We start from the raw sequence: 16,292 nt of genomic DNA, 5'->3' as shown, positions 1-16,292 counted from the left end.
GTTTATTTGTAGAACAAAGCAAAACACTGATGTTCTTTGAAGGCTGTCCACAGCATCTAGGCTGCACACTCAAGCTTAGAGGAGGTTCTGAGTATGAGCTGGCTCGAGTGAAGGAGATCCTCATATTTATGATCTGTGTAGCTTATCATTCTCAGCTAGAAATTTCTTTTCTCATGGACGAGTTTGCTATGCCTCCGACATTAATGCAAAGCCCTTCATTCCACTCTCTGACTGAGGGGCGAGGGGAAGAGGGAGCTCCTCAGGAGCAGGTCAGCGGCAGCTCCCTTCCTCAGGATCCAGAGTGCCCTCCTGATTCTCTGTCTTCTGATGATAGCACTTTGTTGGAATCAAGGATTGCGCTTGAGAAGGGTGAGCAGGACAATAAAAGTGCTCCCCAGCCTGTTTCCCTGAAGCATCAAGACTATACTGCACCCACTTGCCCAGCAGGCATCCCCTGTGCGCTCTTTGCGTTGGTACCCGAGTCGTTGTTGCCTCTCCATATGGATCAACAGGATGCTATGGAAAATGAACAGCTAGAGGCATCGCAGCAAACAGATGATCAACAGGGTCCCAAAAGCCAGGTGAGAGCCTTCAGGGACCCTCTACAGGACGACACTGGAATGTACGTTACTGAGGAGGTCACCTCCTCGGAAGATAAACGGAAGACTTACTCCTTGACATTTAAACAGGAACTAAAAGATGTGATCCTCTGCATCTCTCCAGTTATTACATTCCGGGAACCTTTCCTTCTAACTGAGAAGGGCATGAGGTGCTCAACTCGGGATTATTTTCCAGAGCAGATTTACTGGTCTCCTCTTCTCAACAAGGAGGTGAAGGAAATGGAGAGCAGGAGGAAGAAACAGCTGCTCAGGGATCTCTCTGGACTTCAGGGCATGAATGGTAGTGTTCAGGCCAAGTCTATCCAAGTCCTACCCTCACATGAGCTGGTGAGCACCAGGATTGCTGAGCATCTGGGTGATAGCCGGAGCTTGGGTAGAATGCTGGCTGATTACCGAGCTAGAGGAGGAAGAATTCAGTCAAAACATGCGGACCCTTTCGTCTATTCAAAAGATGCATCATGTACTTCAAGTGTCAAATCGGGAAACAGGACTGAGAGTGATGAAGAGAGGGGGCTGATTCCAAGTGATGTCTTATGGTCAACAAAGGTAAGACATCGCTCGTGAGTGTTGTGTAAGCTTAGAATGTTCGATATGCTGAAGAGTGCTGAGGCAAGATTAGAAACTGCAATATGACAGATTGCATGCAAGTGTATTAAATATTTACTCTTCTGTTTTTTTTTTTTTTCTCTTCTTGAGACTGGTGCCTTATATGCATGAAGTAGAAAAGTAGATTCATAAGATAACAAAATTGGGATTTTCAATTTTAATATGTACTACGTAGGAAGGGCCTGAATTAAGGGAAAGTGTTCAGTTGCTTCAAGTTTCTGTCTCTGTTGCTTATAGTATTTTTCAGATCATAAGACACACTTTTTCTCCCCAAAAGTGGGGGGTGGGGGGAGAATTAGGGTATGCCTAATGGTCTGATTGCTGTTTTTTCTGTTTTTCTTGTTTTACTGCTCTAAAAACTGGGTGTGTCTTATAGTCAAGTACATCTTATAGTCCAAAAAATACAGTATGTGATATGATGTCTCTTTTGACTTTTCCAGTGTTTAAGATAGGTCTTGTTTTAGTTTTATTTTGTTGTTGTTGCGATCAAATACCCTGACAAAAAGGCAACTTATAGAAGATTTTATTTAGCTTGTAATTCTAGGTTACAGCCCATCAATAAGGGAAAGTAAAGGCAGCAGGAACTTAAAGTTATTTATGATACCACAACCGCAGTTAAGAGCAAAAAGGAAAAAATGCATATATGCTGTTTGCTTGCTTGTGCTCAGTTCTATTTCTTCATTCTTATTCAGGGCCTTTTGTTAGGGAATGGTGCCACCCACAGTAGACTGGGTCTTCCCACATTTTAACTTATGGTTCATTGACATTCTTTTCCCAGTTGATGTCTAAGTTGTGTACCACCACAGCTTGCTTTATTGTTTTGACAGTAGTCATTGTAAGAGATGGAAATTTAATATTGGAAATGGACCTGTTATAAAAAAGTATGTAAAGCAGGTGTAGTAGCACACACCTTTAGTTACAGCACTTGGGAGGCAGAGGTAGGCAGATCTCTGAGTTTGAGGTCATCCTGGTCTACAGAGTGAGTTCCAGAACAGCCGAAGCTACACAGAGAAACCCTGTCTCAAAAAAATAAAAGTGTGTGTGTGTATGTACACATACATATTCATATGTGTGTGTGTGTGTGTGTGTATATGTATGCGTATATACACACACACACATTTATCTGTATTTAACAGTACAATTTTTTATATTGTCATTTAACTACTTCTGTTTAGATAGAAATTAAAGATATTTAAAGAAGATTTACTTGTGGATGGATACATTTCTAATAATGAAACTAATGAAATCTTTTTCTAGTGAGAGTTAAGAAATTTTGAATGCCTTTTGTATAAATTTATAGAAAGTGATGAAGTTTCCTATTTTACATGCACATTTATACACCTTTGACTCAGGCTTTCAAAATTTCTATTCCTGTGGAATGAATTAAATATGTCTGTATATTGTCCTACAAAGTGAGTCCAGGACGGCCAAGGCCATGCAGACAAACCCTGTCTCAAACAACATATGTGTGTAAACATGTATGTATGAGTGTGCTTGCTTATTGTAAGTGTACAGTGGTGTTGGTTGAAGCATTGCAATTTTTTTGTAGTTATATTATGTTTTACAGATGCGATGAATACCTGACATTAAACAATTTAAGGGAGAGTATTTTAGCTCGTGATTCATAGGTTTCAGTCCACACTCCTTGACTCATGGCAGAGTTATTCACTTCACAGCAGACAGGAAGCAGAGAGAAGTGGAAGGGCCTGGGATAAGGTACAGCTTTCAGGAAGACACCTCCAGTGACCTACTTCTTCCATGTAGACTCCACCTTCTAGTTTCTAGAATGTCTATTGTAGTGCCCTATCTGGGAACAAACCTGAAGTCCAGGGTTCTTGGGCATGAGCATGATTCATATTCAACCCATATCAAAGGATAGGGTGGTCCCATATATGATCTATAGAAAACCCATCATAACTTCTTAACTACTAGAAAGCATGTCATAGAATTAATTCCATGATTGAGCACTTTAAAGAAATACAACTTTAAAGTTTCGCTATATTAGAATAAAACACTATGGATGTATTTTAATATGTCTTTAAAGAAAGAAAGTCATGTTAGTATATTTTTGTAGCATATCTTATTTTAATGAAAACAAAATCACTTTTGTGTATGTACGTGTGTATGTACAGTGTGATTGTGCATGTAGGTATATATGAACAATGAATAAACAGAAAGAGTAGTTTTTCTTTCGTGTTTGAAATAGGGTTTTGCGTAGCCTAGGCTGGCATCAAACTCAGTATCTAGTTGAGGAAGACATTAAATTCATCCTCTAGACTCTACCTCCCAAGCGCTAGGGTTACATGCACGTGCCGCCGTGCTGGCCGCAGTGGCTAGTTAGCTGTATAAACTAGCTAGCTTGATAGGCAGCATGGAACCTGACTTATGTTCCTCTGCTACTTGAACTTTAACAGAGCAGGTAGGGGCTCAAAAACAGGAAAAAGCATGGGTGAAAAATACGTTAGTATTTAGATTTCTAGGCAGCATAGATTGATACCATATCCATCTGTCAGGTCATACTGTTTCGTAGGAATATATTTTACTTAGTTTTTTCTCCCAAAATTTAATACAAATTTGAAAGAATGGAATGTTTATGTTAACAATCTTCTTAGTCCTCTTCCCCATTCAAACCTGGGTGTGTGGTATGACCAAGGCCTCACTTATGCTACAGGCTAGCCTAGTTACTTTATACTTAGTTTTACCTTAGAGGTCTGAAAATCTAGCTGCTCTCAGTTAGCCTTTCGTAAGTGTTCACAAGCACCCGCAGTGATGACAGGAGGCTGTATTAGGAATGGAATGTGCTCTAGGTTCTGTGTTCTGACACAGGTGCTCTTCTGTCCCTTGTCCTGCAGGTGGACTGCCTGAACCCTGCTAACCACCAGAGGCTCTGTGTGCTCTTCAGCAGCTCATCTGCCCAGTCCAGCAACGCTCCCAGTGCCTGTGTCAGTCCTTGGTAGGATGCTTCTCCCGCACTACTGTACCTAAGGACCGGAATTCCAACAACAAAAACTACTGCCTGCTTTTAGTTGCGACACATAGATAGTCACATATGAACTGATAGGCTATTTAAACTTATGAAGTAACTGAAATTTTTTGTTCATGGATAAATAATAGTACCTTAAGTAAGAGTGAAACAACTGAGAAGAGAAATTTTTACTTTATAGAAGTTACAAAGTTGACCCACAAAAGCTGCTTTACAAAAACCAAAAGTTACATTTTGATTATAGCATGTGCAATTTAGGCAGGTTTTCCTCTTGCATAATTTTCATAAAAGCAGTCAGTGTTTTATCTTACTGTTTGTGGATCTGTCATTGAATTATACTACCCGACAAGCCTTTTGTCTCATTAGTATGTTCTTCTTGAAAACATCTAAGTAAATTTATAGAGACAGATTTTGTAATGTGCTGTTTCTAGTGATAGTCACAAAAACTTACATACCTGTTCTAGTTTATTTCCAACAGAAAGATTTTTCTAGAAACTTGTGTAGTTCCAGAACAACTTGAAGCCTATAAGTCTATTGGGTTTTTTTGTTTGTTTGCTTGTTTGTTTTTTCTTTTTCTTCAGAATGTAATGGCCTCCTTAGGTAATCCTTGACTAGGATAGAGGTTTCAATACACAAACATGCACACGTGCAAAGTCTCTAATTATGGACAGTTGTGAGTTAGGTAAAGTTTGCAGTTGGCTCCTTATTAAGAGTGAGAGCTGTTCTCCATACTCAGTGAAGACAGGGACTAGAGGGCAGAAGGTACAGTCTTTTATCAAACCCCAGTGGTGATGGGGATTGAAACAGAGATGGTTTTACCTCTTTCTAATGTAAATCAGTTTTATTCAATTTATGAATTCTCATTAAGTGATTTTTTTAAAGATACTAATGGATTGAAAGTGGAAAAGATGCTATAGTGTAGCCAGTCTTCACTTGTTTGACAGGATGAAGTAAAACCTGTTTCATAGCAACAACAGATATGTTTTTATTATTTCATTATAAGCATATTTAATAATTAGAATAAAGTCTTGGTAGTAAAGTTAACATATTTCTAAGCAATGGTCTCTTTTTTTTTAGGATTGTAACAATGGAATTTTATGGAAAAAATGATCTTACATTGGGAATATTTTTAGAAAGATACTGTTTCAGGTAAAAACTGATTTCTTCTTACTATTTATTACGCTTTTTTTTTTTTTTTTTTGATTTTTGATTTTTGAGACAATGTCTCTCTCTTTAGCCCTGGCTGGCCTGGGACTAATCCTATAATATCAGGCTGCCCTGAAACTCACAGAGATCTGCTTCCTGAGTACTGGAATTAATTATTATGCAGTTTTGAAGTCCAGAATTTCAAGCTAAACATGTCTGAGTTGAACATCAAGTATTGTTTATGGTTCTCATTTTTATACCATTTGTCAGAATCTATCTTACAACGACATAATCTGTTTCATACTTATTCCTTGTATCTTTGCCTGTCCAGACATTTTGCCATAACAATACTATTTTAGTATATCTATTTTATAGGGATTCAAGGGAGAAACAGGGAAGTCTTGGGATTAGCTGGACATCAGTTTAAATTTCATTGCTATTACCAGTTAGGTTGCACAGCATGACACAAGTGATTTAATGTCACTAGCCTCTTTCATGGAGACTGTAGTTCTTAGAAAAGTCTGTGTTTTATTGTTGTTTGAAATTGGACACTAGAAGGCATTTGACAAATGGGAACTGTCACCATGCTTCAGTTAAAGACAGCTGAGAGCAGTGTGTGTCCTGTTCAGATTGTCCGCTGCTTGTCATTATTCTAGAGATAGTGCTACACATCCTTAGTCAGGGCTGTGATTATTCAGAATTGCTGTGGTGGTCCTCTGTTTCATGCTTAATGTGAAAAAGATTCTCATGTTTATCTCAGGTCTTCTTACCAATGTCCCAGCATGTTCTGTGATACTCCCATGGTGCATCACATTCGACGCTTTGTTCATGGCCAAGGCTGTGTGCAGATAATCTTGAAGGAATTGGATTCTCCAGTGCCTGGATATCAGCATACAATTCTCACGTATTCCTGGTGCAGAATCTGCAAACAAGTATGTGCTACTACTGAAATAGTTCACGTGGCATTCCTTTCTATTTGTATAGTTCTTTGGGGGATATATAGTCAATAGTATTTTAAATGTGATCTTATTTACATACGTTTTTGTGCTATGTTTTTAACTTCATTTTGTCTTTAAAAAAATGTGTTTATTCCCTATAGATCCTGGTCATAGCCCCCTCCCTCCTCTCCTTCCAGTCCCACTCTCCCTCCCTCCACTCCCTCCCTGCTCCCCTATTCCTCATAAAAAGGGAGCCCTCCTCCCACCAGCTCATCAACTTTCATCAGGACAGAGCGAGTCCTCTTCCCCTATGGCCTTAAGAAATTTGAGGCTATATCAATAATTCTTCAGAAAAAATGTAGATGAGGCTTTGTTAAATGGTCTGTATTGTATTTTATATCTCGAGAAATGACATGGACATGTATTTAATTCCTTTGGACTATCTCTTCTAACTCTGAGAGAATTATTCGATGTCTGTGTTGTTAATTATTTATTTGCTTGTTTTTCATTAAATGGGTTCAGTCCATCTTTGGAGATGTGGCACAGGTTCAGGTTTATGATTATTTATTTAATTTTATGTATATATGTGTGTGGGTAACTGTATGCATGTGTACTATGTGTGCAAGTATCTGAGGAGGCTAAGTGAGGGCTTCAGACCCCCTGAAACTGAAGTGACAGGTGATTGTTAGCCACCTGATGTTGGAATTGAACCTGGCTTCCTCTGCAAGTTTCTTAACTGCTAAGCTGTTTGTTCAGCCCCAGTATGTTTTTTTCCCCTTTGTGTGTATGTGTTTAAATTTACTTTTATTTTTATATACATGCATGTTTGCCTACATGCATGTTTGGTGCCATATATATGCTTTGTGCCCAAGAAAGTCACAAAAGAGTGTTGAATCCTCTAACACTGTAGGTACAAATGATTGTGAGTCACCATGTGGGTGCTGGGATCAAAGTCTGGGCATCTGTAATAACAGCCACTATTCTAATTGTTGAGCCATCTCTTCAGTCCCTATAACATTTTAAGTTTATACTATTTGTTTAGGCTGAAGCAAATATGTATCAAAAATTGCTTCATTATTATCTTGATGTGTTTTGGAATGTGCTTGGAAAGCACTTATGAGAATTGTGGGTCAGATAGCAGCGTGTTTGTTAGTACAGCACTTGAGAACGGCGACATGAGTTTTCTTTATGAGCTGGGGACACAGTGGCCTGCAGTGGTCTTGTTAGTGACCAAGCCTTCCATGCTTTCTTGTGTGTGCCAGTGAAGAGCAGGCTACACATGCTAGGCAAGTGCTTTATCATTATGCTGAGTCTCAGCCTTATTTTCATATCTGTGGGCCTTTTCGTCCTGATCCACTTAGACAGCTGGTGGCATTTTGTGGTAAACTCTGTAGAGCAGTGGTTCTCAACCTTCCTAATGCTTATGGCTCTTTAATACAGTTCCACAGTCCTCAACCATACAATTATTGCTACTTCATTCATAACAGCAACAGTTTGCTACTGTTTATAAATTGTAATGTAAATATCTGTGTTCTCATGGTCGTAGGCAACCTTCATGAAAGGGTTGTGACCCACAGATTGAGAACCACTGCTATAAATTTACTGTTGAATTAAGTGAGTAGCTAAATTTTGGTTTGTTTTCCATGCTTTGGCCTATGCATTTAAGATTTTAAAAATAATTATGGGGTTAAGCTAGAAAGGAAAAGAGTTTTGTTAACACACAGAAAAGCTTCTAGTGTAGGAGGAAATGTAGTGTTGAATTTTATAAGCCACGGTAGTAGAAAAAGTGGGCAAAGAGCATAGCAAAGCAGCTTAATATAAGTGGCCAATAAATATACAAATAATTTATTAACATAGTTGAAGCATGAACGAGGTCAAATATAAATAAATAAATAAAATGCAAATAACAATTCAGAATCAAGGAATAACTTGTAAGCTTGGTAGGAAAGTGAGAGAGTTGGTATGTTCAGCTTGTGTTGTTGGAAGTGTGTGAATGGATGTGCCTGACGTGGAAGGAAGTATGGCACACAGACCATTGCCCTCTCTCTGCCACTGCCATCTGGACTGACTGACTCTAAGGGAATAGTTATGTCTTTCTCTGAGTGTGTTTATAAGGATATTCACCAGAACATCAGGAAATAAGGACAACTTATCTATCTCAAATGCTCATCAGTGGGAACCAGGCAACTGTAAGACCATTCCCCGTGGCCATTTAACAAGGTGTAGAGAAAGAGAGTAACCTGTACAGGCAAATGGATGGTGCTTGGGGGATTATTACAGGCCAGATCCGTTTTGATTAATTTAATCAATTGAATATTTATTTGCTTCCTTCCTTCTTTTTTCTTATTTTGTTCCTTTCCCTTTCTTTCTACCCCCTGCCCCGCCCCCCCCCAATTCCTCTTTCACTTTTTGAAACAGAGTTTCTCTCTGTGACAGCCCTGGCTGTTCTGAACTCACTTTGTAGACCACGCTAGTCTCGAACTCACAGAGATCCGCCTGCCTCTGCCTCCTGAGTGCTGGGATTATAGGCATGTGTTACCACTGTACCTGCTCCCAGTTTCTTTTTCCTTCAATCAGAATATATTCCTTGGAAAATAGAAAATACATTCTTCAAAGGTGAGAATCTCAGTATGTAATTTATTTTATTTTTTATTATTTATTTATTTATTTATTTATTTCTGAACTCAGGTAACACCAGTTGTTGCTCTTTCAAATGAATCCTGGTCTATGTCATTTGCAAAGTACCTTGAACTTCGATTTTATGGGCACCAGTACACACGCAGAGCCAACGCTGAGCCATGCGGTCACTCTATCCACCATGACTACCACCAGTACTTCTCTTATAACCAGATGGTGGCATCTTTCAGGTAAGAAAGTGCAGGGATCGTGCATCGCTACCTCCTTACAGAGGGAGCACTTCTGCTATTGGATTGAATTGGGCATGTGTCCACCCTTTCCTCTAACCTTGCAGGTGCAAAGGACTATACTCTAAGAGCTTTTACTGTGGGTCCCCCTTTATCCACACAACTAGGTGGTAGTGTAGTGTTGTTAGTGCTGTTAGCAAGCCACATGAGGGCGATCATGTTTAAATACTGGTTGGTTTTCTGCTTCCTGACTCACTCTTGACCATTGTTTTGACATTTGAAAGTCTGAGAATTTTGCTGAAATTTTATTTACCATGAAGCTCCGAAGATACTTCTGACAAAGCTAAAATTCCAAGTTCAAGGAATAAACAGCCATAGTTTCAGTATCAAACGTGAGAATGCCTTTAAGCTCTGCCCTCAGAAGCTACTAATATCAAAAGGTCACTGCCCTAAACACTGCCACGGTGGCTAAGCCTCTTATTTTAGCAGCAGGTTATTGCAGTAGCTCCAGGCGACTCCCTTAGCCTTGCTCCTGTAGCCTGCTGTAGCAGTCAGAGTGACCCTGGTAAAGGGAAATCAGCTCTTCTCTACTCTGCTCCAGACATCCCATAAAGTATCTGGTTTGCCAAGTAGAAGCCAGAAGCCATGTGTTGGCTGTAAGCCCTTACATACTCTGCTTGCCCAGGGCCTGTGTTTCCACCTCACACTGCTCACAGTCACTCTGCTGAGCTCTCCTTGGCTCTGGCCTGCCTTCTGCTGAGCCAGGTCGGTGCCTGCCTGGGAGCTTTGTACTTGTCCATCCTCTCAGCTGTTGTTCCCAGACACCTGCCTGTTGTTTGCTTACGTACTATAGCTCTCTATGGAGATTTTACCTGCCAGGTACTCCCTGCTTCATTCTTGGTTTATTTAGATTTTACCTGCCAGGTACTCCCTGCTTCATTCTTGGTTTATTTTTCTTCCTAGTGCTCTGATAAAAACACCTTAAATGTTTACGTTTTGCTTATTACCCACATCTCATGAGGGCAGATGTTTTGGTGCTATATTCTTGGCACTTAAAACAGTATCTCACATACAATATGTTCATGGAATATTTATTAATTAGAATTTTTGGATTTTTGAGATAGGGTTTCTCTGTGTATCTTTGGCTGTCCTGGATTGACTTTGTAGACCAGTCTGGCTTCAAACTCACAGAGATCTGTTTGCCACTGCTTCCTGAGTACTGGGATTAAAGACGTGAACCACAACTTGTGGCTAATTTATTTTCCTTTTAAAGCAAGAGGTTTTAGCAATAAATGTAGGATGTGGGGTTGAGTGTAGTATTTACTAGTCAATACCTTGGGTAGAAAAGAAGTAAAGATGCACGAAGAACCCCCAAGAGGTGGAAGGGAATAAATCCCTTTATTTAAGTCTCTATAGATCCATAGAAAGTTTGCATTAAATTCATTGGTGTTTTTGTAGCAGACGGCTCTCAGGAGGATAAACAGTGGCATCACAGTGCAAGGGTAAAACAAAATCTTGTCAGTATTGGGAACAATATTTATAGTGGTTGAAAGGTTTTGTTTTTGTTTTTTTGAAGTTTTTTGTCTTTATAAAACTTAATTTTATAGAAGATTTTATTTTCTCTGTTCATTAGAAGTTAATCGATCATTTGTACATCTATGTATATGCTCTAAGTAAATTATTAAAATAGGTTTCTTTTTCTTCTGTCACTGTGTTTTTTTTTTTTTTCCTTAGTTATTCTCCTATTCGGCTTCTTGAAGTGTGTGTTCCACTACCAAAAATATTCATTAAACGTCAGGCCCCACTGAAGGTGTCTCTTCTTCAGGATCTCAAGGACTTTTTTCAGAAGTAGGTTTTAGTTTCTTTGGTCATCCATTTTTGCTTGCTTGTGTTTGTAGTCCATGGTGGTTCATAAAAGGTTTACTCATTTTAACTCTTCTTTCAAAATATGAGTAACTTTGCCTTTCTAGTTATAATTAGTGTGTGTTCAGTGTGAAAAAGTAAGCTCAAATAACATAGGAAAATACCCGTAAGTTATAACCGACAACTTAACATTTTGAAGTAAACTTTGAGGCCATGTTTTTTGTTTTTTTGGTTTTGAGGCCATGTTTTGTTTTGCAAAATTCCATGTAATTTTTGATGAGATAACTTATTTTAGCTATAGTTTTATATAAAATGCCTTCCCCCCTAATTTATAGGAGGTAGTTTGATTTCAGCTCTTCTCACCACTTTTAGAGTTTCACAGGTATACCTAGCTGTTGATGAAAGACTTGCATCCTTGAAAACGGATACATTTAGCAAAACAAGAGAGGAAAAAATGGAAGATATCTTTGCACAAAAAGAGGTAGTTTGTTTCTTTCATAGAAAATTCCGAAATTTCTGACTCATAGAAAGCCTTCTTTCTGTGTGGTATCTCAGCTTACCGAGTTGCATCTGTTGCCTTCCAGATGGAAGAGGGCGAGTTCAAAAACTGGACCGAGAAGATGCAAGCAAGGCTCATGTCATCCTCTGTGGATACCCCTCAGCAGCTACAGTCCATCTTTGAGTCACTCATCGCCAAGAAGCAAAGCCTCTGTGAGGTGCTGCAAGCATGGAACAGCAGGTACACTTTGTTGGGTTTTTGTTGATACTATTGTTAAATTTGTTTTCTGTTCTGGGGACTAAACCCAAGGCCTGCATTTGCTAGGCAGTACTCTACTACTTAGCTAAATCCCCAGCCCCAGTATTTTAAATTTAAAGATCTTTATTAATTATAGATGTTCCATTTTCTTAGTTATAAAGTTTTTTTATTTTTATTTTTGACCTTTGTTCTCTTCATCCTTTAAAACATTGCAGCCTTTACACGGTTTGCTAAGATAATAGGAAGTAGCCTTTCTTTGTTGTTTAAAATGTATGTGCTGCTGAGTGAGACTGAAATGAATCATCATTGGCTATCAGTAAGAATTCAGTAGTGGCTACACACAACTTTAAAGCCTATTACAAGAAAAAATTTATAAGTATAATTTAAGGTACTGGAAATAAAATCATGTCCTTTTGCCTGTGGCTATAGGTTGCAGGACCTTTTCCAGCAGGAAAAAGGTAGAAAGAGGCCTTCGGTTCCTCCCAGTCCTGGGAGACTGAGACAAGGTGAAGAAAGCAAGGTAATAAAGTGTAGCATTGTCTTTGCTGTCTCATTGATAGAAGTATGGTTAGTTCCATTTCTAACAGAGGAGTGGTAGTCTAATACGTAAGTTTTCTGTCATGGTGTGAGTTTTCAGGAGATATGATCTGGACTACTTTAATATTCTAACCTCAATTAAGATAATGTGTTATAATTCATTTATTTGAAATATTTATCAAAAGGGTATTCTACTTGAGACACTTGAGGATATTACAGAGGAAAAGTTGTGGGTTCTCAGTGTATAATAGAGCTCTCAGTTTCATGTTTCTTAAAAAAATATATTTGTTTGTTTGTTTATCTATCTGTCTGTCTATTGGTTTTTGGAGACGGGGTTTCTCTGTGTAGCCTTGGCTCTATCTTAGACTTGCTTTGTAGACCAGGCTGGCTTCAAACTTATAGAAGTCTGCCTGCCTCTGCCTCCCGAGTGCTGGCCTTACAGATGGGCACCATTGTACCTGGCTTACTTACTTATTTATGAGCATGGTGTTTTGCCTACACTTACGTATGTGTACCTTGTGTGTACCTAGAGCCCACAGAGCAAGAGGAGCACATCAGATGGTTGTGAGCTGCCCCGTGGGCACTGGAACCAAACCTAGATCTTGTTGAAGAGCAGCAGGTGCCCTTAACTTCAGACCCTTCCCTCAAGCCCTCATTTTTCTTACTGTGCAGTTTTGGGTGTTTTATCTCTGTGCTTTATTGAGAAGCTTTTCTTAAGGTGTCTGCACTGGATAGCTCCTTTTCTAACTGGATTGCTTTCTTTTGCTGGTAGCAAGGTACCACAAAGTTAGGGCTCAAAAATGTGGATTTATTATTTTATAGTGTCATATATGACTGAGTTACTTACTCAGAATTCCACAGAGCTAAAATCAAGGCTTGGCCAGGGTTTCTCAGGATCAGCATTTCCTTCCAGGCTCATTCAGGTTGTTGTCAAGGCTCGGTTCCTATAGTGACAGGTCTTCTGCTGGTGGCTGTTGATGCTTGCCTTCCCTGCCCTGCAGTCCGCTCCGCGTCAAGGCTCTCAGCGCTGCTCAGTCCTTCTTGTGCTTCAGATCATCTCCTTTATCTCTGACTCACATAGATTTAAGAGTTATGTATTAATGTCCTTATATCTGGATTTCTCTACATTTTGTGGTCAGCTGACTTGACACCGTTCTAGTCCTCAAATCCCTTCACAGCAATACTTAGATTTATGCTTGGTGAAATAATTGGAATAAGGCGTATATACTAGCAGCTGCATATTTTTGAACCCTTAAGGATTCTGTCTCTCAGGTCATCCAAATTTCGCACAAATTGATGCTAGTATAATGACCTTAATATTCCTATATCACAAGGGCCGTGAGTATTTTCTTTTTATATCATGTAGAATATTTCAGAGGACTGTTTCAATGGAATGAATAGATCCAGGTGCTTTAAGTAACTTTAGGAAACATGAGTAATTCCTTTTTGTCTGTTAAATATCTATTTAGGAATTGTATTTCCTATGTTTTCTCTTAATGTTTAGATAAAAATAAGGTTATTGAAGATGATTTGCATGTTAGTATTTACCCCCTAGCCCTTCTCTGATGCAGATGCTTCTGCTTCTCTGCTGCAGATGTTGCAAACTTGTGAGTGCACAGCCTTTTGAGTACCGATATGTCTGTGGACATGAACTTGAAATAGACCATCACCCAGTAGGTGATGTGCTGTTGGAAAGTTGAAAATTGACGTGAAATTCTGTTGTACTGCCTTTTCATAGGTTGTTTTGAGTTTGGTTTAGGCATTTTTCTAGCTTACATGGCATGCAATTGTGAACAAAGGCCATAGTTACTGTCTCATGAGACATTTGCTAAGAAGAGACTGATTGAAACACATGGACTCATAAGGATTTAGTGACTATATAAGGATTGTAGAAAACTCTAAAGAAAATAGAATTTATGTGATAGAGTGGGTAACAGTGGTGGGTTGTTTAATATAATGTACACAGAAAGCTCTCTCTAATATGATAATCTTTACTGACATAAGAAATGACTCCCAACTAAATTCTCTGGGAGCTTGTAGTCCTCCTAATATATGTTTGCCATGGGTAGGAGAACATAAGACAGTGCAGTGGATCGATGCTCAGAGATGAGTGAGCTTACTAGACAACCCAAGTGTCCTGGCCAGGGTGTGAGTAGTACTCACAGCAGTGCTCTCAAAGTGTGCTTCCCTGTCTGCAGGGTTCTGTCAACCACACCCTGACTGTGTAAACCAGGACTGGTGCTGTAACAGTACATCTCAGGAGAGTAAATACAGAACCCAGCTGTCTTCTAGTTAGCCAGACAGCTAAGATAGTTCTGATGTAAAACAGTGATACTCTTTACAAGTGGGTTTATTTTTATTTATTTTTTTTAATTTTAGAAAATAGCTTTACTCTTTAGGTAGTTTTTATATTTATATAATAGGATTATTTTTAAGTGAACCAGTAAGTGCCATTTAAGAATGAACTCAGGGGCTGGAGAGATGCCTCAGGGGATAAAAGCACTGGCTGTTTTTCCAAAGGTCCTGAGTTCAATTCCCAGCAACCACAAGATGGCTCATAGCCATCTATTATAAGATCTGATGCCCTTATCTGGCCTGCAGGTATACATGCAGGCAGAACACTGTATATATAATAAATAAATCTTTAAATAAAAAAAAAAAAATAAAGAATGTACTCAGGTTTAGCTGGGCACGGCACACACCTTTAATCCTTGCACTTGGGAGGCAGAGGCACGTCGAACTCTGTCAGTTCAAGGCCAGCCTAGCCTACAAAGCAAATTAATTCCAGGACAGCCAAGGCTGTTACACAGAGAATCCCTGTCTCAAAAAACATTTAAAAATAATAATGTAATCAGGTTTAGTTAATTAAAGTGACAAGAACTACTTTAAATTATCAAGAGGTAATATTCTAATGGAAACAGGTTCTGAGTTCAAAATTTCCAAGATTCACTGGGTTAGGCTACTTTTCAAATATTATTTTTCAATGCATCCTTAAGAATAGCATATTGATTTCTTTATAGATAAGTGCAATGGACACATCTCCAAGGAATATTTCTCCAGGACTTCACAATGGAGAAAAAGGTTGGTCTTAAGTCTGGTAAAGAGATTTTTGCTCTGTAAGTTGTTTTTAACTGCTAATGTGAGCACTGTTTTCTAATACATTTGTCCATAATCATTTCCCTCCTTATAGAGCATTTATAATTCTTACTGGTCTGAGACTGTCATACAGTGTGTTATAAGAACATAAAATAGGATGTAAATGCATACAGTGATTGAAGTTTGCCAGTAGGAAAAGAACAAAATAGGGCATTGAGTTTCTCTTTTGCTTATGATGGCCAGCCTCCCTATTCTATTACAAGGATTTATCTTAGCATGGCCAATTTATACTTTACTTCATTAACTTGTTCTCTAGAGTTAAGATTTCTTTCTTCAGTAACTTGTTATCATCTTGGAAACTGGGAAATTTATATAGACTGTTGCATAGAACTTACTATTTTTTAATATTTTTTTATAATAATTATAACTTATTTTCTCTCTCTCAGAGTGAGCGTGTTAAGTTTTCCCACAGCATTCTAATTCATTCTCTGTTAAGCCGAGTAATATTTAGGTAGACGTTGTAGCATTGTTGGGTAGAGGTCAGAATTGGTTGATAGAGTTTTGTCACCAAGATTTGATTGTAGTTAAATCCTATAATCTTTCTGGATTTTTGTGTCAGTTTCTATGACAGGAGTTATGTGATCTAGATACATTTTGAAAAGGTGAAATTCTTCTTTAAGAAGTAGAAATATAGTCTTACTTAGGCCAGCCTGGTCTACAAAGCGAATCCAGGACAGCCAAGCTAAACAGACAAACCCTGTTTCGAAAAACCAAAGGGGAAAATAAAAGAAGTAGAAGTAGAAATATGATTTGGTATTTAAAAAGTATTATTAGGTGAGTATTAGGTGAAATGGACTTTGTTTTAAATGACTCATTTAAGAT

General features: G+C 38.6%; 1 protein-coding gene across 7 annotated transcripts in view; it reads left to right on the top strand.

The window, feature by feature from the left end:
- Positions 1-16,292, top strand: part of Pikfyve (phosphoinositide kinase, FYVE-type zinc finger containing) — an 88,248-nt gene that overhangs the window by 54,901 nt on the left and 17,055 nt on the right. For all 7 annotated transcript variants that reach the window (XM_051154193.1, XM_051154196.1, XM_051154191.1 and 4 more), the window contains 10 exons: positions 13-1,166; positions 4,079-4,179; positions 5,287-5,358; positions 6,116-6,287; positions 8,982-9,160; positions 10,892-11,005; positions 11,393-11,501; positions 11,605-11,759; positions 12,207-12,297; positions 15,335-15,395. In XM_051154193.1, coding sequence (XP_051010150.1) covers positions 13-1,166; positions 4,079-4,179; positions 5,287-5,358; positions 6,116-6,287; positions 8,982-9,160; positions 10,892-11,005; positions 11,393-11,501; positions 11,605-11,759; positions 12,207-12,297; positions 15,335-15,395 — 2,208 coding nt within the window. The remainder of the gene's footprint in view (positions 1-12; positions 1,167-4,078; positions 4,180-5,286; positions 5,359-6,115; positions 6,288-8,981; positions 9,161-10,891; positions 11,006-11,392; positions 11,502-11,604; positions 11,760-12,206; positions 12,298-15,334; positions 15,396-16,292) is intronic.

This window comes from Acomys russatus, chromosome 12 (assembly GCF_903995435.1).
Source record: "Acomys russatus chromosome 12, mAcoRus1.1, whole genome shotgun sequence".
NCBI classification, from domain to species: domain Eukaryota; kingdom Metazoa; phylum Chordata; class Mammalia; order Rodentia; family Muridae; genus Acomys; species Acomys russatus.
The sequence above is the reverse complement of the archived record's forward strand: the minus strand, read 5'-3'. Positions and strand labels throughout refer to the sequence as shown.